Source organism: Acipenser ruthenus, chromosome 21 (assembly GCF_902713425.1).
Source record: "Acipenser ruthenus chromosome 21, fAciRut3.2 maternal haplotype, whole genome shotgun sequence".
In the NCBI taxonomy this organism is placed as follows: domain Eukaryota; kingdom Metazoa; phylum Chordata; class Actinopteri; order Acipenseriformes; family Acipenseridae; genus Acipenser; species Acipenser ruthenus.
Window position 1 is genome coordinate 27,164,780 of NC_081209.1, and position 26,956 is coordinate 27,191,735.

General features: G+C 36.6%; 1 protein-coding gene across 1 annotated transcript in view; it reads right to left on the reverse strand.

Moving 5' to 3' along the window:
- Positions 1 to 26,956, reverse strand: part of LOC117428383 (ADAMTS-like protein 3) — a 127,859-nt gene that overhangs the window by 50,802 nt on the left and 50,101 nt on the right. The window contains exons 4-7 of the mRNA XM_058995345.1: positions 14,796 to 14,923; positions 10,882 to 10,927; positions 9,344 to 9,580; positions 2,837 to 2,963 (exon numbers count right to left, since the gene is read on the reverse strand). Of these exons, the coding sequence (XP_058851328.1) occupies positions 2,837 to 2,963; positions 9,344 to 9,580; positions 10,882 to 10,927; positions 14,796 to 14,923 (538 nt within the window). The remainder of the gene's footprint in view (positions 1 to 2,836; positions 2,964 to 9,343; positions 9,581 to 10,881; positions 10,928 to 14,795; positions 14,924 to 26,956) is intronic.

Below are 26,956 nucleotides of genomic sequence, written 5' to 3' on the forward strand. Positions count from 1 at the left end.
ACATTATGAATGTAGAGGGGCTTTGTAATATAAGGTCGTTAAAATGTTGTCTTGCTGATTTTAAAACAGGCTTCTTTAAACTGCAATAATGAAGGTACACATCCTTTACGGTGTGTAGTGATGTCTGTTATTGACTTACAACAGGTCCTGCATGCTGTGCACCTATTTAATAAGAAAAAAGTAATCAATTGGATGTACAGTAGTAAAGACTGAACGAGCAGGACGATTCAATGTCCAGAGAAAATGTCTCTTACCATCTGCTTAGTTTTATTCTCGACCTGATCTATGCCCCAGAACTATCAAAACAATCACAGTTATGCAGGACACAAAAATGATAAGTCATACATTTCGTATATATATATATATATATATATATATATATATTTCTATTTAAGATGGTTGTGCTCAAAGTGTAACAGAAAAACAGTCCTAAGTTTAAGTTTCAATATAAATCTCCAGGTGAATAGCTGCTCCCAGCTGTAGTTTATACAGATATTATATTCTGTTCAAACATGTCCAGTATGCTAGTCATCCTTACATCCACAGTTCCTAGACTTTGAACTGCGAGGCCCTGTGATATGTTTATATTACTGCCCAAAAATGTTCCTAGAAATGATCACATTAAGTACTGAGTGCACTTAAAAGAAAATGTGATTACAAGAAAGAAAGTGTGAGGTTTAAGAAAAGTTGTACATTTAATGCATTTTTTTATTTTGTATTATTATTGTAAATATCTGCAGGGCTGAATTTATTTTCTCTGACGGCAACCTCTGCCAACAACTAACCAAAGCTGGTGGGATGCCAACAACTGTGTTTGATGCCCTAAAATAATTGAATTTGGAAATATTACTCTGTGTATTTATACAGTACAGTAAATGTAAGCAGATACTTTAATACTGTAAACAAAGTTCCTTTCCACTAACCCTAAAAATCCAAAAAAATGATATTATATGAGATTAATTTGTATAGACATAGGAATGGCAAAATGCCAGTGTTAAAATGATATCGCCACTAAATATCATGAGCTGTATCCAGAAAGACTTGTGTGAGCTTTAGTGTAGTGAAATGCATCTGCACAGGGGAATTATAAGACAAAACGTATCCTTACTTGATGGAGTGTAACAAGCTTGGGTTGACATACTTAAAAAAGGTTGGGTGTAGATGAGTTCTCTGTGCTGAGTGGCCTGCTCGCTGTGTGAGAGGAAGCAGTCTGCTGTTACTAAAGAACCCATTTTGTTGGGGTTTTTTGGTTTTAAAACAAAAACAAGGGCCTTGTTCGCACACAAATGGTAGGCCAACATCGGTCAACTAAAAACACAAACTCAAGAAATGTCTTTAAACAGTTCCATCCTGCATGAGTCAACCCCTTCTCATGAAATTGCTTTAATTAAATCGTTCATCCTGCATGAGTCAACCCCTTCTCATGAAAGTGCTTTAATTAAATCGTTCATCCTGCACGAGTCAAATCCTTTTCATGAAAGTGTTTTAATAGTTAAACATTAAAGTCAGCAGCATTATTGGTTTAAAAGGGTGAGACCATGGCTCTACAGGGTAATCTACAGTGGACTACAGTAATGAAAACTCAACTAACATCATACAGGATTTACCATAAACATGATAAAGCTTCACCGGCCTGCAAGCCCATCCCGTTGAGTTTGAGATTTAATATCACACGTGGTTCCTCGTTTTATAACTTCATTTGTGGTACAAAACTATGCATACAATTAAAACGCAATTAGAAAAGGTTTTGCCAACTCCTTAAACACTGTAAACACACGTAAATGCAATTGCAGTGTTAATAATGATACTTTATGTCGCAGGGCGGTATGTATTTGTTTATTTTTAGAACAGGGTTTCCCCCTACGCCCTTGTGCAGATTATTGTTTTGTGTTTGTTTGTTTGTTTTATGATTTGTTTATGAATATGACGGCGTAGCCGAATTGTATTTGTTTAGTAGCGTGGGTGGGTAGCCCCATCCACAGTAATTAAAAAAAAAAAAAAGCTTGTGCAGATTGTGGCCAAGGGGTTATAGAATAATTGCTAGCTAGTTAAACCCGTCGGCCACGATATAAAAGGCCTGCAGCTCTCCAGCTCGTGGTGGGTGTATGAGAGGAGCAAGAGTGGAGAGAGCGAGGAGAGAGAAAACGAAACTTAAACTTTAAAATATACAGGAACAGTGACAGCGACTGCCCAGCCTGACCTGTATTTATACTTTGTGTTCGAGATTTTGTTTTGTTTACCGGTTTTATTTTCGCTCTGTGAGCACAGTTTCTTTTTGTTTAAACCTTTGGTTTATTTTTGTATTTAAATAAAACGGTGCCGCCTTTAACTGCAGTACTGTTGGGGTCAGTTTGTTTACGTTCCTGCTTCTGTCCTGACGTCATCTCCCAGCCACCCTGTCACACTTTAGTTATCGGGTAAAATAAAAACTGTTAAAATTACAAAGACCTATGTTCAGTTAATACAAATTTGGAATGGGGAAACTACAAACTAAAATGTCATCTTGCTGTTGTACTGAAATGTTGTTGCTCTGATGTTTTTATTATGGTTAACAAAAATACATTGGCGGCCAAAAATGGAACTATGAGTCCTTTTCAAATAAGACGTTATAATCTAACTCAAGAAAAAACAAATACTGCATGCTAATAAATAAGCTTTAGGATGCTGGCCTAGATACAAATATTGTATTTGAATGAACTACGGGTTACAGCCTGTGTGATAACTATAAACAAACTGGGTGCAACAGGTGCCAAAGTACAGCAAGTGGGCCTTCAAGCTGTTTGTGTAGCGCCGAAAGTATATTTTTGCAGTAGTTGTGAACTCCTTGTGTACCTACGTTTTTCTGGGGAGACGTGTGTCTTCGATTGTCCCCTCACAAGGCGGCACGTGGAACCATCTCCTGCACAGACCCCGCAGTTGTCTTCCTTGGCATTGCTCCCAAGTTGTCGATCACAGCCCACAGCCTGCCAACATCAACAGGACAGTCACGAGGAATGCATCTCGCACAGTACACAAGTTCGGGTTTCTGGTATTATCTTTATTGTTACATGATCCTTCTTGGTTTTTTTTTTCCTTTTCCTTGTTAAGAAGCTGGCCTCATTCTGTCAAAGTATAACCATGTTCTCTGATTGCTGCTTTATAGACTGCACGCAGGCATGACTCCCTTTCAGGGAATGAAAACCCACTAATTGACCACAACAAAGACAAATATTTATTGGGTTACAACTTTTAATATCCCGGGCAATTATCTGTAATATTATAGCATCTCTACAAACTCAAAGTTTCTTATTCTTAGTTCTTTTACCCTTAACCCATAATACACAGTCCCAGAGAAATACCTTCTGGAACAGAATGGTGACAGAGTGGCAACTGGCTCACCAGGAACCAGTGCCTGTCAAAGCTTTGCTCACCTAAACTCTTATCAATAAATCAATCCAAAAGACTTATTTTCTTATATGTGGTGAACCCAAGAGAGTCTCCAGTAACACATGGCTCTCGAGTCTGGTTACAGTGTGAATGCCAGCCGTTCACTTACTTGATCCCCAACTTTACTGAAGAGACACTAATACACACTTTGTAGTTTATTTGCCTTTCAGTCAAGCCCTAAACTTGGCATTCTTCTCTGCTTACAGTCATTCAAAACTGCCAGCAGCATAGAGAATTAGGTGAGCTTCAGGAGATGCCAACTTTCACAAAAGCCCCTTTAAAGCATCTTTATCTGTCACTAATACTATTTACTTTTTAAACTTCACATGCATTTCTTTCTTTCTTTCTTTCTTTCTTTCTTTCTTTCTTTCTTTCTTACACAAGCTCCGGCCAGCTCTGCTTTTTCCATTAGTATAAACTAATAATGCTATAAACAGAAAATGGAATGTAAGTGCACACAAGCAAAATGTTTATTTTTGTAGTTAAAAGAGAGTTAAAAAAAGCTCCTCTCTAAGCTAGCTGGACAAAGCACTCAATTACTTGGGAGCACTTGAGAGTGGAAACTTTTTTTAAGTCAAAAAGGAAGCCCATATAAAATAAGTTGGGGATCATAATTATTGTCAAAAGGAAATGCATACAATATAACTGCCATTATCGAATACTAAAATACCACCCACTGACCTACATTGTTGGCAGCTAAAGCATATTGCTATAAAAAATGTAAATGACTTTCAGACTGTCAAAGGTAAAATGTATTCATTGATTGTGGTTTCTTTAGCGATTGGGGAAAATGTATCAATTAAAAGATCAAAGAATGACTTCACGGGAAGTGTTTTAACTTTGATTAAAGGTCGTTTTGCTAGACTATGAGTAAAGGAAGGAAATGTACTATACACCAGCCTGAAGTAACACATTAAATCAAGATGTTTGGCCATTTTACCTCACCTTATAGCTGGAGTAATTGTTTGTATTTATTTTCTTTAATGCATTGTCAGTCAGGGCCATGTGCAATAAACTGCATTAGTGAAAACGGTGCAGCACAAAATAAGTACTATTGAAGACAGATACTGTATAACGCGCCTTCAAAACCACGTCTGAACTGACCTGGAATGCATTTAATCCAATCAAGCAGTCCTTTAATTATCGTTAATTGCACATACTCTGTTCAGTGTCAATGTCTAATTAAAAGGACAGTGCTGTTTTCTCGTCACTGTATTCTAGAACTGCAATAGGCCCTGGACTTCATCATGTGTAATTTGTTGATACGTTTCACTGCAGCTTTGCCACTGTGAACTAACTGTAGTAACTAAACAACAAAGGAATGTCCTTCTTATTTTCTTTTACTTTTTTTATAAACTACAGCTGAACCCTTTGAGTAAAGACCATGAAGAAATGCAGATAAACTTATGATTTCAGAGCTCTCAATTGACCTTTTTTTGCACAAACAGTGGTGAAACCAAATCAGCGTTTCCATGGAGAAAGAAAGGCTGTGTTTTTTAATTTCTATCCCGATAACAGGATTGGATCTCAGTTTAACTCTTCATACTACAGCAGCAACACAAGATTCCCTATCAAAACAGGCTAATCCTGAGTGGAATACAACTATTTGAGTAGAAGAAAACTAGCAAGGAATTGCTCTGAACAATAATCCATCTTCTCCTGGCTGCCACTAAGTCGTTTCTTGCTAGTTTTATCCCGTTAAAATACTTTTATTGCTTTCAGAAAAGTAGACCGTGCACTCATTGCTTAATAGGGTCTGAAATTATTCATTTTCATCCTCATTAGTGACAATAAATTTGGTGAATACATATAACCACTGTACAGTCATTCTATTACACTGCTATTATATTGCTATTACAATGCAATAACACATGTAACAGCTGAACTCTGTCAGTGGAATGGCATTTTCGGCAGAAACTACTGTATTCACCAAACTGCCCTCTAGTGTTCAACATGAAGTACAGCATTTTAGTGATAAACATTTAGACCTATTCATTGAGTATTCTTTATACCAAACCTAATTATTCAGATAAGGGACTTGTAGATACAGTAGATGGAGGGTGTTGTGTTTCTGTTATAACATTGCCTTGTAATTACTGGGACTCCAATACTGACAAAACATCTAATTATTGCTGCAAGTGATAAAGTACACAGAAATATACTGTAGATTATTATTATTATTATTATTATTATTATTATTATTATTATTATTATTATTATTATTATTATTATTATTATTATGTTCAATGTCCTTCCATTGCCAGTCTACAGTATGGTCTGGAACAACAAGACCAGGATCAACAAAACTAGACGAAGTCTAATCTTTTGAAAAACATGTATTGAAAACATAGTACAACTGTACTTCCCTTTTCTGTATTAAACTGATAATACAAATAACGTGCAACTAATTATTTTAACTTTTACTGTAACAGTATTTATTTTGTTGTCCTCAACTCCTTATAAATGTATTTATAACATGAAAGAAGCACAACACAAAGAGATAACGTTTCCGACTGATGCAGAGTCCAAAAACTAGATTTGAAGGCAAATGCAGCAAGATCCTGTTCATTGGCAATGCATGTTAAAATCTTTCTATGCCACTGGTACCTGGTACACTGGTATAAAGATCTACTGGGAGTATTGCTGGCTAAGAGAAGTGTGCTCTGTCCAGACGTCTCAATCAGGTAACAGCTGCATTACCCATTCATGTCACTGGATAAGCTGCAGTGTCTAATGTTTATCTGTTCTTTCTCTTCATTCAAAAAGGGGAAATAAAAAGAGGGTGATCTATTAAGAAATGATCGATTGAATCAAAAGAATGTTCTACACTACATGTTACTTTATGTGCTGGGACATTTACCAGATGAACATGTCCACTAACTAAGAATGTATTTATATAGAAGAAAACAATAGGCATGCTGACAGTTTCTTGGAATATGTTAATGTCGGTCAAAAATTTAAAACATGTGTTTTTATTTATTTATTTATTTTTTGTATGCAAGAAATGTATTCTCAGATCAACAAAGTAAATTATTTCCATACTACTGTAAAATGAGTTACCTAGTAAATGCTGTTTTTTACTATATAGAGCAAAGGTTTAAAGTAATAAATGCCAAATACTGTAATAACATGGCTTTGCCCTATTCAACTGAAACTTTTGGATGTTCAAATCAAGCAGCACGTTGCACAGTATAACAACTCATTTTCTTCAGCGTGAGTTATTCAGAGTACTGCAGATCATCTACACTAAATTAATCTTAGAAAGAATTCTTGTATAATGAAGTGTTTGTTCTCATGTTTACTGTATCGCTGGCATCAGTTAGAACAGTTTTACTTAATGACGATAATGATCACTAGAGTTTGATAATGTCTTGAGATTAAGACATGGGTGGCTTGATTAAAAGAAAGATAATCATGTTGCCAATCCAGACTGAGACTACCTGATAATCCAGGACCCATGTTATTCTGTCTGGGAAGTTTTTTAAAATAAGTAGTCAGGGTACAAGCAGCTGAACTTGCTTGATCACTACCTGGGGTAGCATGTGTATTGTCTGACTCTTAAGATTTCACAATCCTTGACATACATCCTGGACTAACCTTGGATTTAGGGCATCTTTAATTGCTGTATATGTTTCCATTCATCATATTCGTTTGAATTAAGCACAATCTAAATTCATTACCAGATGTCTGGTCAACAAAAATGAGATCATTTGAAAATGCACAGTATGCTATACACAAGATTGTGTACAATTATGAAAACCTTAACATACAGAACAGTAATCTATACACAGAGCTCTGAACACTGGTCTGAGTATCTCAAAATTAAAAGAAATTGTATTATTTATATTATTTTATCTAAATTAAAATTTCAGCAATGTATTGGTTTAGTTAGCTCTAAATGCCTCGTTCATCATCTCTCTGTTTCTCTGTTTCGGCCTCTCTTCTGGAGAAAGGAAAGACTGTTCATTGTCAGACAGAGATTTTAAAATGTCCTTGGCCTGGGAGCATGGCTGAGTGAGCCACTCCACATGCATTCCTCTTTAATAGAGCTGCATTGCAAGCTGGTGAGTGTGTGCACCACTTATAAATAAATAAGGGAGTTCACGGGCCATCCTTGTTCATCCTGCACTGATATGCATTAATCATGTACTGCAGGGATCAAATGTTAACAAAGCTGTCAGCCAGAAGATTGTCTGCACTGGGGTCACTTGTAGTCGAGCAAAGGGCATCTACAGTAGCTATGAATGGGTCCATTTATATTTTCTTCCTATTTTTACTTCTTTTAAAAGGGAGCCTTTAATATGACTGGATGCATGGAAGGTAACCCGATCTGAATACAGAAGTCTTAGACATTCAGAAACATTCACATCTTAATGTGAGCTACTGTACTTGCAGATCAATGAAATCTGGAAATGAAATAATAATGCAGTCTGAAATATATAACTAGGCTTGCTACTTTTCAATATTAATCGGTAAAGCTCTTTAAACGTCAAATTTCATCCATTATCTGTTTGAATTGAAAAATAAAGATCTGAAAAAAACGGTAAATTCTTTCTAAAATAAAAGTTGATATTAATCGTCGATTTGGCAAAAAAATTAAAATCGAATAGTAGCAAGCCTAGATATAACTGATAATGTAATGATAGAATATAAGCTTAATCATTTGAAGAGCGACTTATTGAACAAGGTACAAAGTTAGCAGTAATGTCAAGCAGGATCTGTTTATGGTTTCTCCTTTACATTATTACAACTATTTTCTATTAAGATGAAAGTTGGCTTCATGTATTGGGCTCAATTGACTATAATATTAATCTAGCCACTAATAATGGTTTATGGTTGACGTGAGTGTTTCCTGTTTACTCTCCGGTTTACTCAGAACTCCGCTAATAACCATACGGAACGCTACTAGAATGGAGAGCAGCCAGTGTTCTGGGCCATTAAAGGCCCACTGCTCTGGTACTCTGATGAAGTTTGATCGCCAAAGATCTGTTGAGACTTGCAGTAGCAAAGCAATCTTTGATACTTCTATAATTCATCACTACTGGAATTAAATCTGATCGTTATATCTTTTTAATGGACTGTGAAAAAAAAAAAGGAAAATTGACAGAAGCCTGACTGGTTTGGGCATCAGTGCATACAGATGGGGGGTTTACCATTGTAATGAACTCAGTCAAAATCTGCATCCCTAAGGCTCTCCAGTGTACTTATTGCACAGTATGTATATACAGCGCTTCACAGTCGATTCCAGAAACCAAATTTCACAAGGGTCCATATCAATCAACAGCATTTAAGAAAAAATAAATCAACAAGCATATGGAGATTCCATTATGCAGTACATTTCTTTCCATCCTGTCCAATATCAGCATATTTTATTTAATCAAATCTCTACACTGTAAGCCTTTAGTACATTTCAATGTTTAAAGTATGAACCAGCTTCCAGCAGGCACCTCATCCATCTTACCAAATCACATAAGTGCTTAAGGCTTATTTCAGCATCTGCAGACAAACTCAATGGGAAAACTGCAAATCTATATACAGCTATGGCCAAAAGTTTTGCATAACCAAGAATTTTAAGATTGAAACATAATTTTAAAAAAATAATAATTTAGATATTTTATTTAACATCATCAAAGAAACTACATAATGATATTGCAAAAGTCTACCGGAAGCCATAATAGTAGTACAGTATTTCATGTTAGATTTCAAATAGATTTAGATTTTGTCAAGTATATGGAAAACCACAAAGCGATATGTAATTCAATATGTTAACGTAACATTATTCAGCAGGTTTCATTCAACTTCATGAAGCAAGAACAGTTCATTCTATAGGGTGATGATGTAAAACGTTTGGCCAGAGCAGTATGTAAAGTATGAATCAGCTGAGCTCATGTGAAATACATATATCTGCTTTGTTTACCTGACAGATCCCACTGATGCACATATCCAGGGAATCTGTCTTACATCGGGTGCCGTCCAGCACTTTGGGTGCCAGTTCCACTACCTGGTTCTTCCCCCTAGCTTTGCACTTGAGCGCACAGGGAGCAGCAGGGTCATTGTAAACTGGAAGCCACTCGTACACGTGTCCCTGGTATTTAACGTCATTGTGTGCCGAGCATTGCTGAGCTCTGAAGTCACCGATTTCTACAGGACATTCCTAAGAGAAAGAAAAGATTAAACAGAAAATTAAAAGTCTACTGCACAGCCTTTATTAAATACAACTCAACAATAGGAAGAAATGTTGTTTTTTTATCAAGCACTAAAACAAAAAATAAACGATGTCCCCTTCTAAAAGAAAAAAATAAAATTAAAATAGGCAGTTCAGAATTGAAAGTTAAGGTGTCTTATGGAGAGCTTAGTTGCCTCCCATTCATTTTTCAATCACTTAATTAAAATACAAAGGGTAGTGAAGGGTTAGTTTTTGGACATCGTTATTAAAATGCTTGCAAAATAGACTTAATTAACTGTTTTTTGTTTTCTTTTTACAAGCAAAAAATGTGGCATTTCTAGTTTGACACTTATCTGTTGGTTGTCCACTGAATACTTCAAGAAAACGGGTCTCTAATTACAAACAGCAATGAACTATATTAATCCCAAATAACATTCATACATCTTAAACATCAATAAATATCATGCCATGATGTCAAAGATTCCTTAATCCAGACAAAACCCTTGCACTGTCTAAAACTTCTCAGCTCATCTTCTTGACCGAAATACTGTAAATATTATGCTGGGACCACTTCCCACTAGACCTGATTGAAATCACTGCTAGTGTATAATAAACCCAGATGAAAACACTTCAATGGTACAATAAACTAGAGGTGACATTTGGAGGCCTTTTCGTCCTCATCATTCCTCCAAGCGGAATGACGTAGCTTTACCATATGGGGGCGCTAACACCAGTACTGACAATCCAGGAACGTTCCTGCTGAATCAGGTAAATGACAGATCTTCTGCCTAATAAAACAGTCACGGCTGTAATGGGATACTACCTGTGAGAAACTGGGCTCCAGGTCCTTTAATCCACAGGAGCCATATATATATTAAACCCCAAAGATGTTAAACAGGCCCAGTGTTAGCCACTTCAGTAGATATTATCCACTTCTGAGAAGGTCAAACAGAAAGCCACATTTTCCATATACTATATGGTTAAACTACTCAGCAGCTTTCCACATAATTTGTAGGCATTTCTTTTCACAATGTCTTTAATGAAATGTTTTTTTTTTCTTAGCCTGCTCTGTTAAAGACTTTCAAAGTCGGACATCTAGCATACACAGTACTGCCCACCCTTTAATAGCTACTGGGACATTATTGGGGAAAAAGGATGCCCCTATACAAGTTGGAAGGCAACTTTTAAAAGTATTATTGAAAACTAGCATGAAAAGATTTATTTGTGCAAAATACAGTACTTTTAATATCAGTGATATTAAACAGTCAATGTTGAATTATGTCCCTTACCATGTTACTGCATGTTTTGTATCTTATATTTCGTCCTTCACAATTTCTGAAATAAAAACAAAGGCTATTAAAAAAAAGATTGATATTCTTCCTAATGTTAATATTGTTAGGCAGGTTCTGCAGTTGTGTAACAGGCAGATTCCAGTATAGAACGCAATGCAGATGATTTGTTCTGTGTTTTAGGTAAACCAACCCCGTGCAGCAGCTGTGGAAGCATTCTTGTTCATTTTTAGTTTGGAATGGGTACTATTTCTTTCACGCTGTGAAACAGTTTTGGCTGCGGATCTAAATTAGAAAAATTCTAGCAAAAAAAAATCTTGCTTTGGTGAATTAATTTTTTGGCTGTAAGCTTCAGTTTTCCACCACAATGATGGAAAACCGTGCCCCAAAGAATCTATAAATAAGGCCCTTTGTTCCCTAATCCCTGATTCAATTCTTTTCATAAAATATATACCTGTCTTTACACAAGAATGTGAGTCTGGGGCATTAAATGGAATTACTTCTGACAGGCATTTCATTTCGAATCAAGTAAAACTCGGCATCACCTGTCAGAACAGGACTGAACTTTACCTGCCAGGACCTGCGCATAATGAAGTTAGTCATTGACCGAAACCCCTGCTGAGCTTAAACTGGCAAATTCAAAACCCAGAAAGGGTTAGAAAACATTAATCAGTATTAAATATTAAGAGTGACTTTCATGTTGCATTACCGCCTTGAATTGAACGCCATTCTTGTGCTCTTACACTTGGTATTACTTAACTGTACCTCAGAGATCGTTCAGGTAGATGAATAGCACTGGGGCCTCCACTACCAATACAAGCTGAGGCTGTCTAGCTGGAAATGATTCACATACAAAGTTATATTGCACTGACAACACAGTTGTCAGAACATACACTGGCTTTGATAATGCTCCAGAATCTCTTTTCTATAAATATATATTTGTATCTGGCTCCAGGTTAAACTCAGAAAGCAGACATAACAAGAGTTTATATACAACACTTCATAAATGTAGCAGCGATTGATAAGAACCCCAAGGAAAACAAATTCAGTGACATAGACACAAACATTGTTGTATCTCATAGTACTGGAATGAGAATACCAACTTTTTCTTTCAATTGGACATTTAAGCTGAGGGAACACAAGCCACTTTTTCAGGAACCTGGTTCCAGGAGACCTGGAGACCTAGTCTGAGGCTACTTCGCTGTATCAAACCCCAAGTCTCCCCTGGTGTGCCATACAGTGGCCTGAAACTTAGTCTCCTGAAGCCAGCTTCCAAGCCACAAAGTGGCTTTGTGTTCCTTCAGCTTTATTGGACTGCTACCACTATATAGTACTTCCCATTTTAGGACTTGTTTGCTACCAAGTTTCAACAGCAGTCTTGTGCAAACTACAGAGAAGACATCATCTATGTAAAATATGTGAAAACACTGGATTAAGAACCGTTTATATGTGCCCAGAGACTGGTGGAATGAGGTACATGTTTTTGATTAATCGTATTTCACCTTTTGGCTGGAGTCTATATAAGACAGCATGCTCAGTCACTTGGTGTTACTATCAGCTGAATTAAGCCTCACTGGAGCCAAGAAGGCTTGTGAAACTAAAACCAAGGGAGGATGAGGCAGGAGGCACACACGATGATGTTCCAAGAACAACACTGGACTGAGACATTTCACAAATTTCATCTCCTGTTGTGACTAGACACCTTAACAGTGAGAAGGACCGGTGAAGTTAAGTTTGAACAAATTCTGAAAATGCACCCCTTTGCATGGCTTTACCATTTGCAAAAGGATTCTATCAATCTTAAATCCAGACACCTGCTCCCTTCTGCTCTGTTTCACTTCAACAGGTGCAATGTTAATAAGTGTGTCTGTGCTAATAAGGAAGGGGCTTGTTTTGTTCTGCACACTCCTGCATGACTCATGAGGTTCTTCATCTTTGGTAACAAAAACTGGCATGATACTCGCATTATTTTCAGCTTGCTGCTCACAATTCAAAGTATAAGTCTTCCATCTGACATTGGTATTCTGACACAGCGGGCCAATTTTAAATCAGCTCTTTCAACAGTGCACAATCACGTTCAGAATCTTTTGAAAGACATATTCACATTTTTAAAGATAACAACAGTGTACCTGTTCTGAAGTAGACAAATAAAAGGCATTTTCAAATAAATGTAAATCATTTCCCCATTTTTTTTTTCTACAAGGATTAAAACAATATCAGTGTTTTGGCAAGAACTTTGTATATATATATATATTACAATTAATTATGGAATGTACAGGGATTGATCTTGATTTGATTTTAGTTCTTAAAAAGGTGTTTTACAAAGTGGGGATGTCCCCACAACATCGTTTTTTCAGGAGTTACTATCTGTGGGGACATTTTCTCAAATTTTGTCTGTACACTGATAGTAATACCTGCCCCCACACACACACTCACACACAGACACACACACACACACACACACACACACACACACACACACACTCACACTCACACTCACTCACACTCACACACTCACACACAAACTCACACACACACTCATAGTTGGCAGAATATTTTCAATTTGTCGACATGCAACCGAGTCCTATAAACATCTCTGTTTGAGAATATGCACATTTTCAAAAAAATTGTAAAGTGGAGATTATGCAACTCAAGTCTCTCTATATATTGTATGCCTGCTTTCAATCAGCAATTTATATGGCAGTCAAAATCAAGTAGTGTGCATGTTGTATTGTTTTCATTAGTCTTTGAAGCAAGCCTCACCCATCAGCATGCTTTTTAACAATGCGATTTATTTTCTTAGACGACAGCATGTGTGGTAACAATGAGGAATGAAATAAACCTTGTTTACCATGCTTTATGTTTAATTCCATGTGTTTGGCTCCATCTTTCATCGTCTTACATTGTGCAGAAGATCAATAGAGTCAATTACATGCAACCAAATAAAAGTAATAATGCATAGTAACGAAGATACACTATTAAAATAAACTCACTACAATGGAATGCAAGAGCAATAATGCAGTGTCGTACAGACTTTGTTAAAGCATCAGCAAGCAAGAGCCATATTACAATAAAACGTAACCACATGCATATGGTTACAATAAAAATGAAATGTTAGCAATAGCCTAAAACAAGAGCTTATTTAACTTAGATTGGTTGCTGAGGTTTTTTTTTTTTTTTTTGCTCTAAACTGCTGATGAAAAATTAAATCGTCCAAGAAAATAAATCTGTGTCAGGTGTAATTTGCTTATCGAAACTATTTATTTATTTATTTTTTTAGTAACTTGCAGAACTTAAAGCAGGATAAGCTGCAGTGCTGTATGTATCTGCACTTGAAATCCAATTAAACCTCATTGTTTCTCTCTGAGAATGCTGAACCTTTCATTTTGGTGCTGAAACAGATTGTAATTCTCCAGACTAACCAAATGTGTTTTGTTACCATGCCTACCATGAGGACTTTACCGTGCATCTGATTACCTAGAAATACACTTCTATACATACCATTGTTTCCAGTGGTATATTACACCATGGTAAAAAACATAGTCAAGTGTATACATAACAGTAAAATCACAGTAAAGGGATGATAGAGAGCAGATGAAACATATCATGATCAGGATACTTAGATGGGAATAACATGGTAACATGCCAAATGACCATGCCAAATGATCATATATTTAGCACTACTGAATGTTTAGTAGTTACGGATCAAATTAAAATAAAGTACTGTAGTAAAACTTTTAGAAGCTCATGCTGTATAAGTAAAAGAGCACACTAACTCAGGTTGATAAACTGAATGTTTTTTTTTTTTTTTTTTTACTCAAAATTGAAAGTGATGTGGGTAAATCCATTCCAGTACAGCTCTACTGTGCCTACAGAGCCTCATTATAGCTGTAATGAGTTGTTAAGAAGCTAACCTTCCATTCAGACACCTTCGTAGTGAGTAGGACGCCCCGCCTCCGCATGTGCGGGAACAGTCGCTCCAGGAACCCCAGGCGTCCCATCCCAAGTCTTTGTCCTCATCAGAGCGTGTGATCCGGGACGTCTGCGTGTGAGCAAAGCAAAACAAACTATTACACTGAGCCCTAAAATAACTTCACCCCACTGCACAGCTTACCCATCCCATAGAAAAAATTAATTTTACAAGCTGACAGCATTAAATAACGCTACTGATAAGAATAAAAAAAGGCTAGGCTACATAATAATTTTAAATAAACCTAATGCTATACACTTGTATCCAAATTACACATTTAAAACTGGAAATACAGTAAACAGACATAAAGCAAATTAACTACAAGTGAATAAATGTAATATTTAGTAACAATGACTGGATAATGATCCTGCTTAAATAAAAGTTTTGCCAGTTCCTATGCATGTAATGGCTATTTAACAATGCTCTTTTCCTCACCACCCTGTCATTCAGCATTAGGTTTGCTTCAAGGAGAGTCTTTAAACAGGCCACTCTCAACCACGTAATGTTTAAATAGCTGTCATGGAACCTTTGTTATGTTCTGCCCAATGAGCCATCACTGTGTGTTCTGACATGTGCATTACATGCAGTGCTATTTATTCCTAATATTTATGGAACACATCAATAATTACTGTCAAAACCTGTTAAAAGCAAAAACAAAAGGTATGCAACGGTGTCTGTTCCATCTTTAAATGAACTGCCCTTGGACGATTTCCAAAACTGTGTCAGCCTTGTGCTGCAGAATCAGCACCAAACAGTCAAATTAAGAACAGCACTTTTGCTGTTAACCTTGATGGGGCTTCTAAGTGAATCAACTCAACAGAGACAGGTGGAAGTATATGGTGACGAGTTTTTTTACCCAGAAAAAGAGAAAAGTACAGATATGTAGTTTTATTCCATTAATGTAATGTTTATAGAGTAGTGGCTGATGGTATTCCAAGGTACTGGGATTATTTCAAATGTTTTGTCCAATTGCTACACGTATCTACATTAATCTAATCTACTGATTATAAAACATAACATACATACAGTAACGAGCGAAGGAAAATGTTTTTAGAAACCAAAGATGTTAATGTAATGTCTTCCTCGAAATACATGTACACCAAGGATACATTTAAGTGATCGTGCCGTTGGTACAGCCTTGATAGAGAGGGCACTATCGCTATTAGAAAAAAAAAGTCAAAAACATGAGACATTTAAACTTCAAGAGCTGGGAGATGATTGGCTGATGGTATCATATTGTTTTATAAAATACAGTCAGCAAGGCCAATTATGTTGATAACGATGGAAAGGAAACTCCAATTTATGTAACTATGGATATTACGAGGTCATGTAAGTGGAAGCCACCAAATAATTAAAAAATCTCACACAAATGAAAAATAAAGCTGTTACCTAGAATTACAACCTACCAGGCTGCCATGCGAACCCCCTATTGCTTCATATCCAGAAGTGATATGCTACCACAGCAAATAAAGCTAAGGTCGATTTATAGCTTTGGAAAATAAGCTAGATTTTCAGCAGCATACCTTTGCAATTACACTGCCCTAAGGAAAGTCAGTTTACGGGCTTGGTACGCCAGTACGGCAGTAAAAATGTCAGCGCCCCGGATGAGTGGAAAATATTCTTCCAATCCGCTTTTAAAACTCTCAATGTGGAAGTTAATTGCCATTGATTGGTACTCAACTGTAAAGGTGAGGGAAGGACAGTTTTTCTTGTTTTGAAACACATTAATGAATTGATTTATTGAATACCTGCTGATAAATACTTCTTAAAGGCAGTTACCAGTATGAGAACGAGTTTCTGCAGACCTCTAGGGGACTCTGGTTTCATTAAGTAATGTTGTGTTAGTGAACTTCACATTTAAAAAATAATTTTCTAAAAAAAAAAAAAAAAAATGAAAAAGAAAAAAGAAAACTGCATAGGGGATATGATTGCAAACTATTGCACAGTATATCTCTAGTGTGTATTCTGAAGGAAAGATGGACATCTGCCCTTATTATTGTGCAGAAAAGGAATTTGGAATGATGTTTGCAATTTAGCACCAACGGTTTCCTGTTTCTTAGGCCTATCTTATCGCTGTCTGAGATTTCTCATATATAAAAGGGAGCCAGACTAGAATTGGGTTTCTTGGCAAGGCTTCGACAGTAATAGGAAAGTTGGCTTCTGGGGTGTGTGACGTCAGCAAGCTCTCTCCAGTGCCAAGCAAAAATGTGATGCACATCGTTGTAGTACTCCTTTTAGGAGAAGTGTCCGAATGAAAGAATGCCTGGTTGGTGGATAAAGCCTAAACCCCGAGGATGATGGCAACCTCTGTACTTATCAGCACCCCCACCCACAAAGGACTAATAAACTACCCTCGTGCAAAATGTTCTCACCGAATATGAGTGGGATTTTTTTAATGAATCTTTGTGGTCTTGTATTTCCATGAATCACCATATTTTAAAGTCTCTTTAGATCACTGTTGCACAACTCTTCCCTGGAGCTGTATTATAGGTCTTGAATTAGTTCATTGAACTTCTTAAGGGTCCATTAACTTATTTAGAATCTGAGTGGAATAAAGACCTGGACTTGACTGGACTAGACTTTGACTTGTTTTAGATGAATTCAGTAAAGTCTGATTTTTACGAAACTGCACCAGACTGTGGTTAAAGAAACCAATAACCTACAAAATCATGAATAACAAAACTAACTGCTGTTGCATTTAGCTAAAGGACAGTTATACAAGAGAACCATGCTGGGGAATCTGAACAAGCCTATTCATCTCTAAGAATAACAACATTGGTTTATGTTACCAGAATGCTGGAGCCATTCTCTGCCTGTTGTTTTTCTATTCTTGTTATTTATTACCTTACTGTACATTATTCTTCTGCAATGCTGTCGTTCTGAGTTATGACAGACTAAACAGAAAACAATAAAATACAGACATTGTAATAATCTCCTAAGAGAATAATAGAATATTTTCATCAGCAGTAGACCTCATCATATAAAGTACTGGTTTTGTTATAGAAACCATTTCTTTCTGGCTAAGATGCCCACATTCTTCTGAAGTGTACATAGTACATAACTCAGAATCCCATTGCTGGAACCTTTTACCATCAAGTCTTTTTTATTGGTCATAAATGCTGCATAGTGCATTGTCAGGTAGTAACTATTCCAAATGTCTTACAGATACAGTTGTTGTTTTTTGCAGTTGGAAATCTGGATGTATTTCAGGTGCTGCGGTAGCGAACAGACTCAGGCCTGTAAAGTCCTGCCAAATAGAGTTGTTATTGCAGCGAGTTGAGATCAAGTAAAAGTCAGATCCACTTTAGCCGTTTAAGGACTGAGCTTCTCAGAAGGCTCCTGCATTGCAATTCTTCTTAGCTTCCACCACTTATTTAAAAAAAACAAAAAACGTAATGTAGAAATATCAATAATGTGGAAAAACTGGGCTTTCCTTTCTTTTCCTTTCCTTCCCTATTGCTAAAATACTGAATAAAAAAACAACAGAATCAATTACTAATTGTGTTACTTACTGGTGGCCATGATTAGAATAAAGTACCTTTTATGAAATGGACCAACCAGTATTAAAAAGGAAAAGACAAAGTAAGAGCTCTTCACTCAACTGTACATTACATACTCACCAAATACCAGAAAGTTATAATATGTATTTTATATATATATATATAGTATCCTACTGCTACTGTTAGAGTAAGGGTTAGGGTTAGGGTTAAAGTGATTAAAGTCCATGCATAGCCCATGATAAGTTCACTGCACAGCATTTCCCATCACGCTTGTAGTCTATGAAAATAGAACAACACACACACACAAAAAAACTTTAGTAATGTCATTTGAAAAATGCATTCCAATATTCATTTAGATTTGGTTTGTTTTTCTGATTACATTTCACAAAGCAAAAAAAAAACAAAAAAAAAAAAAACAGTAGTTCCTACAGTATATGGCTTTTATGACTTCTAATGGTAAGAAAGCCAATAGCACCATCTCTACAATTCAGAACTGTGAAACAGACTGGAATGGTGACATCATAGACAACAACAAAAAAGCCATTACTATATATTGTCTGGTATTAAAATATGAACAAACCTTGGCTATACTGTGTATACAAATGTGTTTAAATGAAAAAGAACATTTGAGATGCTTTAGATGAAGTTATTGAGAGGGTTAAATCACTAATCCCCGAGACTCAATGCAAATAATACAATAAACAGTAGCTAAGCAGCTACAGTACAGAAGGAGCTCTACACCATGCTCAAGCTGGACTGTTTTTTTTTTGTTTGTTTTAAGAGCATGATCAATCATTAATTAAAGGCCTGAACAACTGATGAATGCTAAATTTAAAAAAAAAACTTCTAAGAACCTCATGGCTTCCTGTGTCCTCGTTACAGTTCCAAATCCTGAACGCATTCTGCATACCCACAAGCTTAATGAACCAACCCTCGGGTCGTAATTCTGGGATAACGCATTCATTATTTTTTGTTTTTTTCATTTTTCTCAAAATAATCTGGTAAGTGTGCAATTCATTTGAAACAATCATCACAAAATTGTGACCTGAAGGTTGGTTCATTTTGGCACATGGTCACCCTTATATAATCCAGGACTTGTGGCGGCCTAAAGGAGTTTTTTTTATTATTTTTTTCTGTCAGACTTAGCTGTCTATTTAACTAACACATGCCCATACGCCTCCCTAGAGCCCTAATCACAGTATGTGCTGAAAACATTGAAGTTCACACATAATTCTGACAGCTGGCTCACTTGCGAAATGAAACACATTAATATGTGTGCAAGCACTGAACCCAGGGCTATATCTGAAATAGACGAAGTTCGTGGTCAATCAGGTGTAGGATACAGAAGAAAAACATTTGCTCTTCTACAAGACTTTTGAACTTTTTTTGAACATTGTTGAATTTTAAAACACCTCATTGTTACAGGCAGTGCTATTGCAGTGAGCCGTACTTGCACTTCACATCAGAGGCAAACTAATTAGTCCCATTTATTTTCCGGTAAAAGGACAATAGATTGCAGTTAACAGAAACCCCATAGCCTTCAGACAACCTATAAGCTGCAGAAGAAGGGACTTTATGCTTAAACTCAAGCATATTTTCTGCATGAACACATTCCTTTAGCAGTAGCACGCTTCATTTTTTCAACATTTATGGATATACAACACCACAGACAACTGAATGCACATTGACTTGATTACAATGTGCCATCAAGGCAATTACCATCCATTCAAAATAGACTGCACTACTCTGTAGGCCGGATTTCTTAGGCTTTTGTTTCAGTGCAAAGTTTTCACTGGTTAAATATTACAATATCAATAAGGAAAATCTTAGGTACACGAATGAGGCCTTCAATGAGCATCTTTTATTTTCATTTGCATTTGGAAACATTGACATTCAGACACGAAACACACATGATAGATTATTTATGAAAACATAGACTAGACTACATATGCCATATGCTCTTCACTTCCTACGCTAACACTTTCTGTGGACCGCAACATCTGCAATATTATTAAATATCTGAAATCCTCCAAAGACTGTTTTATACTGTTTTATAACAACACTTCAATGACTATGTTTGTATTTTTTTTTAAATTGATTTTAATGGTGGTGGTATAAAGATCAATAGAGCAGTTCCTAATATTGCGTCTGACACCTGGCACAATACACGCAGCCCTTCAGTTATCAAGCCAGTTTGATAAAAAAAAAATATCTATATATTCACAACCTCCTTCCAAAAGCTCAGAAAGTCACAGGGTGATCATAGTCGGATTACTATCTGCCAAGGATCCTTCACACGCACTGGATAAATCAATACCCTCACTCTTAACTCCAAATTCAAAACATTTGCAGCATTGGGAATGAGTTTAAAGAAACCTGAAGAATAGCAATGCACCCTTTCAGAAACATATCACATCTTATGCGCTGGCAGTGTTGTATACAGTGCATTAATAAGGATTTAGACATTCAAACAGCTAGATGTTGGCAATGGAAACTGTTGTTGTGACTTATTTTCTGCCAACTATAAACAACTGTACAATTCATTAACAACACTAGCTCACCCACTGTGGCAAGCATGTGAAATATAATCTACTTTTAACAAAAATATGCAATAAAAATACCAAACAAAAAACACATTGAAGGAACAAAGGATGGAAAGGAAGAGAAAGGAAGAGAAATTGGGGCTCGTCAACAGCCCTCTAGCCATTAATAGAAAAGGTAACAAGACAGCGTTTATATTACTGCATTGTTAACCAATGTAGGGAGTAAAGTGTTTAATTGCCGAATAAAACAGGGTCCTGTTTTCGAGCCTCCACGGAAAATCAGAGCCAGAATATTTTTGCTTAAAAACTGTAATTCCTGACATCCAATCACGAGTCTCCCGTATTTAATAAAGACCTGGAACATTTTAAACAGGCTTCACAAGTATGTGACCCCATACCTGCTTTCGATTATCATCATCTTCCAGGTTTGCTTACTGCTTTTTGGGAAAGGTAATCATCAGTGCCAGAATCAGAACCCTTCGCTGTGATTTATTGTTTCTATAAATAATCATGTGAAAGTTTTAAGGAAACAATATCCAGGCTGTGGTTTCCACAAAAGCACACAGTGGCCACCTGAGAAGCACTTAATTACACATGATTTCATCCTCAGCTCTGGGATTTCTTGGGTGGCGGACTGATGTGCGGGGAGCACGTGTCAAGCATTATATACACGTGTTGATTGTTTTCTCTAAGAGGCCGCACAGAAAATGTTTGTTTTCCTGTAGTAGCCATGCAAGGAAACAGAACGTCCCTTATTAACTAAACACTTAAGGTAATACTTTCGGAATCAGTTAATTGCAAAAGCATGTCAATTTTGTGAAACCATGAAATGAGAGAGATGAAGAGGGATTTTGGAAACATCTATATTGTTTTAACTGGCATTAGTCAATTCCATAGTATTATTATTATTATTATTATTATTATTATTATTATTATTATTATTATTATTATTACTTCCACCATGTTTCAGTACTGTGGTGAAGTATTGGGTTCAATCATGCATGTCCTTTCCTGGGCCAGCCTGGCTTCTTCAGGCACAGATGTGAGGTATGGTATGGTATGAGTACAAAATACAGATAACAAATCCAGCCATGAAGAACATTGCTGTCACCATCAATGGCTCGCTTGAATTGGGCCAAATTCACTGTTTTGTTTTGCTGTGGTCAGTACTTCAGGTATCTGGGCACCTGGGACTGAGGAACTTCCAAAAAAAAAAAAAAAAAGCCATTATATTCTAATACAGCCAGTCATTTTAGAAGCTTTACTAGAAACGCTAAGATTCTCAAACAATACCGCGCAGTCAAAGATGAAAGTAATTATTAGATGCATCTTTAGTTAATAAAAATCCACAGCGAATAGATGTGCCCCAGCTGACTAAGAGCTTAATAGATTAAAACCTACTGATAGACTTGCAGTTAATGAAAGCTCAGAATTAGTCATCCAATCATACGCAATGCTTTAATCTAGTTTCCCTGATGTACTGTAAACCAAAATGAAGAAATTCAGGGCAAACCCAAACAAAACATGAACCAGAAGATCAGCTTTCTGCCTCTTTATCAGCTGAGAGAAATGATTATTGCTTCTTATTTTATCTTACCCCCCGTTTTAAACTTTTCTGGCTTCTGTCAATTAATGGCAACAAATGGATTTACTTTTTTTTAACTGACCTTAATCAAATTACTGAGGCCCGTTCAATTTTATTTGATTATCACAGGACATCTTGCAAGTGTTAAATAATATTATTATACTGCTATCCTGTTCTGTCACAGAGGAAGCCTTGTTATTAGATGGGATTGTTAAAAGACAGCAGGACAATCGTCTAAAAAACTCAAGAAAAATAGATTAGCACATCAAGGACATAGCAAGTCAGTCATACCAGTTTAATAAAGCCAGCACACAGCAAAACAGAGCTCAGATTTGGCCTTTGACTTTTGGGCTCACCCTTTCAGTATGCAGGTTCCATGCCAAGTAAACTGGCAGAGCTGTGTGAAATTGCTCAGTACCTTGGCTGATCTAGAGACGGGTTGGTCATTTTACTGCCAAATCCCTCAGAGCAAGGCCAATCATGAAGGCAGGAAAAAGGGTGAAAACAAAGTATGACAGTAAGTGCTTTGTGAGGTGGGTCAGTGAATTGTGTTTGTGTTGCAATATTCGCTGGATTAAGCTGAAGTTATGTACGCCACTTTAGTGACCAGCTTAAAAATGGCTCTCACTCAACATGTATTTTTATCGAATATCAGTGTATGTCGTCCTTTGGGAACCCTAAATAACTTTTATATTTGATCATAGCTGATGAAATCCTCACCCCTCTGACCCTGTCTATTTAAAAGTAATTGAGGATGCTTTTCCTTGAATTGTGACACACGAAGCACAACACAAAACCAACGGATAAAACACCCTCCACAGGTCAAAAAGTCTTACAAGCTAAACGGGCACTATAACTGAAAAGTAACAATGTGCAGTACTGTTGAGGCAGACGGTTGGGGATTGAAAGACTTGGCCTTGACCCCTGACCTCAGTTTGCTGAGATTTCAGACAATGACACATGATTATTCATTTTCTCATCGTAATTGAAAACATAAGTCTTTAAAAAATATTTGTTTAAATCAGTCTTAATTCTTTGGCCATCTGCACATTTGTCCTTGATTTTGGGAGTATATTGTTGACGAGCCAGAGCACAGGACTCTCTTAGAGTCTGTATCATACTGCACAGGTTTACTTCCCTCCAGTGCATTCATACCACAGAAACAACTCCCAAGTATTTCTCAATAACAAAATGTATTTGTTTCTACTGCCTGTTGTACTGGGTGTTGCTGTTTTAGAGATGCGCTTCAGAAATCCTATATACATCCGATAGGAAACATTGATAATATTACTACTATAGTATTGACAACCAGTTCATATTGTGAGTCTATGGCAGTAATATCTTGATTTGTCTAACTTGTGCTCAATTCATGGTACTGGCATTGAGGTGTTGCTGTAGTAATTTACATGGATGAAGAAGCATAAGATTAAAAATCAGGATAGGATTAAAAACTGTGAACTTTTAGCGTCCCGGGATTCATACTGAATTCCCGGGACACCTTTCCTCAAAACTGGAATGATCCAGAGTAAACAGGGTCAGCTGGGAACCCTAACAACCATGTGTATTCCGGGCCCGTCTAAATTCCCTCCACATGAAGCCTGTATAATCATTCCATTAGATTGGGTTTTCAGGCCCTCTGGTCTGTCCTCCATTTAAATCCAAAAGTCATTTCTGAAAAAAAGAAAGAACAAAAGAAAAAGAAACCACAGTCCCTTCTTCACTTCTCTATTTATTTATAACAGTGAAGTTTACAATACGAGACAAATCATATTAAAGCCTATTGGTAACCATTAAAATAAAAGGAAAGAGAAACCAACCAGACTGAGGTGGAGAGCTGTTCAACACACACAATAGGAAACTATAGAGTTTGTCAGGGCAGTTTCTAGTCATAACACGTGGTTACATCATTTCAATGTGAACTCTACAGATCTCTGGCTAACAGGAGGTCTCACACCTCTGAGTCACTAAAAACAATCATTATGTGGCTTTTTATGAAATATTATAAATGTTTCAAATATAACTTATCATTTTACAGCATTTTGAGATATTATGGGATTTATTTAATCCACCCACAGTAAAGAAGTAGGCCAGACCTTTGCTTAATACTGTACATGGACATTTTTAAACAGCCAAGTTAATAACACCTTTAACTGCTCAGTTAAGACAAATCTAAACGGTCTGTGCCTCGCGTTTGTCTCATTTAAAACATCTTGCGGTTCGAATATTGATATTGGCAAGTTTATCTAAAGTTCATCTTTCTCTGCATAGCTTGTTCACGCACATCGTACTGCAAGCATTCACTATAAGTTGAGCAAAGCGTCACAGCATAGAAGGCAAGCCAAAAAAATGAGCTATGTGATGATGTGGAACATAGTCAAGTTTGCAATAACAATGGAGTGAAACAATGTGAAGGCCCCTTCAGGCAATAACTACACTTTAAGATGGTCAGCATAAACTCATACAGGAATCGTCGGGTTGCCAGATTAAATAACGCAATCGTAAAAATTAAATTAAACATTGTGTCTGTATATATATATTTATGTATATGTATTTTTTGTATTTATTTTTTTGAACCAGTTACAATAATGCCCATGTTAATCAAACCCAATAGGGACTAACTTAAAAGGCTAATTAGCCATGGTCCAAGAAGTTAAACAGAATATTAATTACTAACCACATAATCAGAATTATTAAAGCAGAAATTCTTAAGGTTCTTTGTGTTATTTTTGCATAATAAACTACGTTGATGTCAACTTGCCTCTAAGAAATGTGAATACAAAATAGCAAAAGCAAAACTGAGATGATTTACCAATTTTACTGTTTCTGACTTGGACAAAAAAAGTAAGGCTGAAAGCTGGGACAATCCCGTCTGGTAACCCCTCAAATAGGGTCTCAAATAGGACGTCTGGTAACCCCTCAAATAGCAGCTCATTCTGATCATATTGCACAGCATTAATTCCCTTCAGCTGAACCCTATTGATACAGGGAACCTATAGGTGGTGTAATTTGCTCAATGCTGGCTCAGTGATAATGAAAAAGATGTGTGTACATATTACACACAAGCGCATGGATCTCCAAGGTAAAGCAGACTTACCTTGAAAGAAAGGCAGGAGCAGTACCAGAACAGAGCTCGCTGCGAGACTGGACTGCCCTGCAGCTTGTCTACGTGGGCTGCTTCAAGGTGCTGTTTGCTCTCATACATAATTTAACTATTGAGCACATTATACATATTCTACAAGTAGATCCCCAGTGTACCTGTTTGCAATGTGGTTACATTAAAGAAAGGACAAGAAAAGCATCGTTCATCGGACATCGTTCATCAGAAAGCATTGTTAAAAACACATGAATTCCATTCGGTAATACCATGATTACTGGCAAGCAGCACTCGTTAAAAAGGTTCTAGCGGTGAAGAACAGGTGTTGTCTGCTTACACCCAACCCAATTTCATAGCTCAGACGTAGCTTGTGAGATACACCAGATTCATTGCAATAATAAGCAAAGATTGTGCAACATTAATGTCAGGACTTTGGTTTTCTTGGGTAGTTAGTGCAGCAGAGTTATGATCGTCATATATATATATATATATATATATATATATATATATATATATATATATATATATATATATATATATATACCTCTGAGGAATACAGCTGGAGCTGTTCCAGACTATAGTCTCAAAAATCATTCTGTATAAACTTATTCCCCAACCATACAGATGAGAACAGATTAATAAAACCATACCAAAATATATAGAATAAAAACAACATACAAATGATCATCATTCTCGCCACAAAGGGCCAGATTTACAAGTTTAAGGAATGTTGTTGTTTTGTTTTGCAGACAGATGCACTAAAGACACAGACCGCGCACTGTTAAATGACTGACTGTCCTAAGCCTGATACACGCATTTCAATGAGAGTGGCATTATTCAGAACCACTGTCATTTCTACAAAGGTAACCAGCAATAAGCTTCCTGAACTGGACTACGACTAGGGGAGGATATTGTTGTTATTGTACTTGTTACTGATGGGCTGTCAATCACCAGTGCCATGTTTATCTAGAGGCTCATAATCTGAACCTAAAGGTCAGGCAGTTAAATGGGATGATTTTGTGTAAAACACAGTGTGGTTTTCAGTGGCATTATTATTTCATAAGTGATGTGGAACAGGTCAGTGAAAGTACAACACTGAGGCCTGGCATAAGACCAAAACTCCTCAAGCGAAGAAAAATTAAATTAAAACCGCACCACATGCTGGTAGTACTCTCGCAAGTTGTGCTAACCTTTCTTTCCTTCTACTCCACAAATTTGTAATAATCTAAACGTAATTCTAATTGCAGCATAAGCGTTAATTAAAACAAAATCTATTTTAATTGGAAGGTATTTCCTTTCACTGTCCCGCACAGGTAGTTTTCACATGAGCTATACGATCGCATTACATGTAATCTGGAGATGAAGTAGATTAATGACAACTTG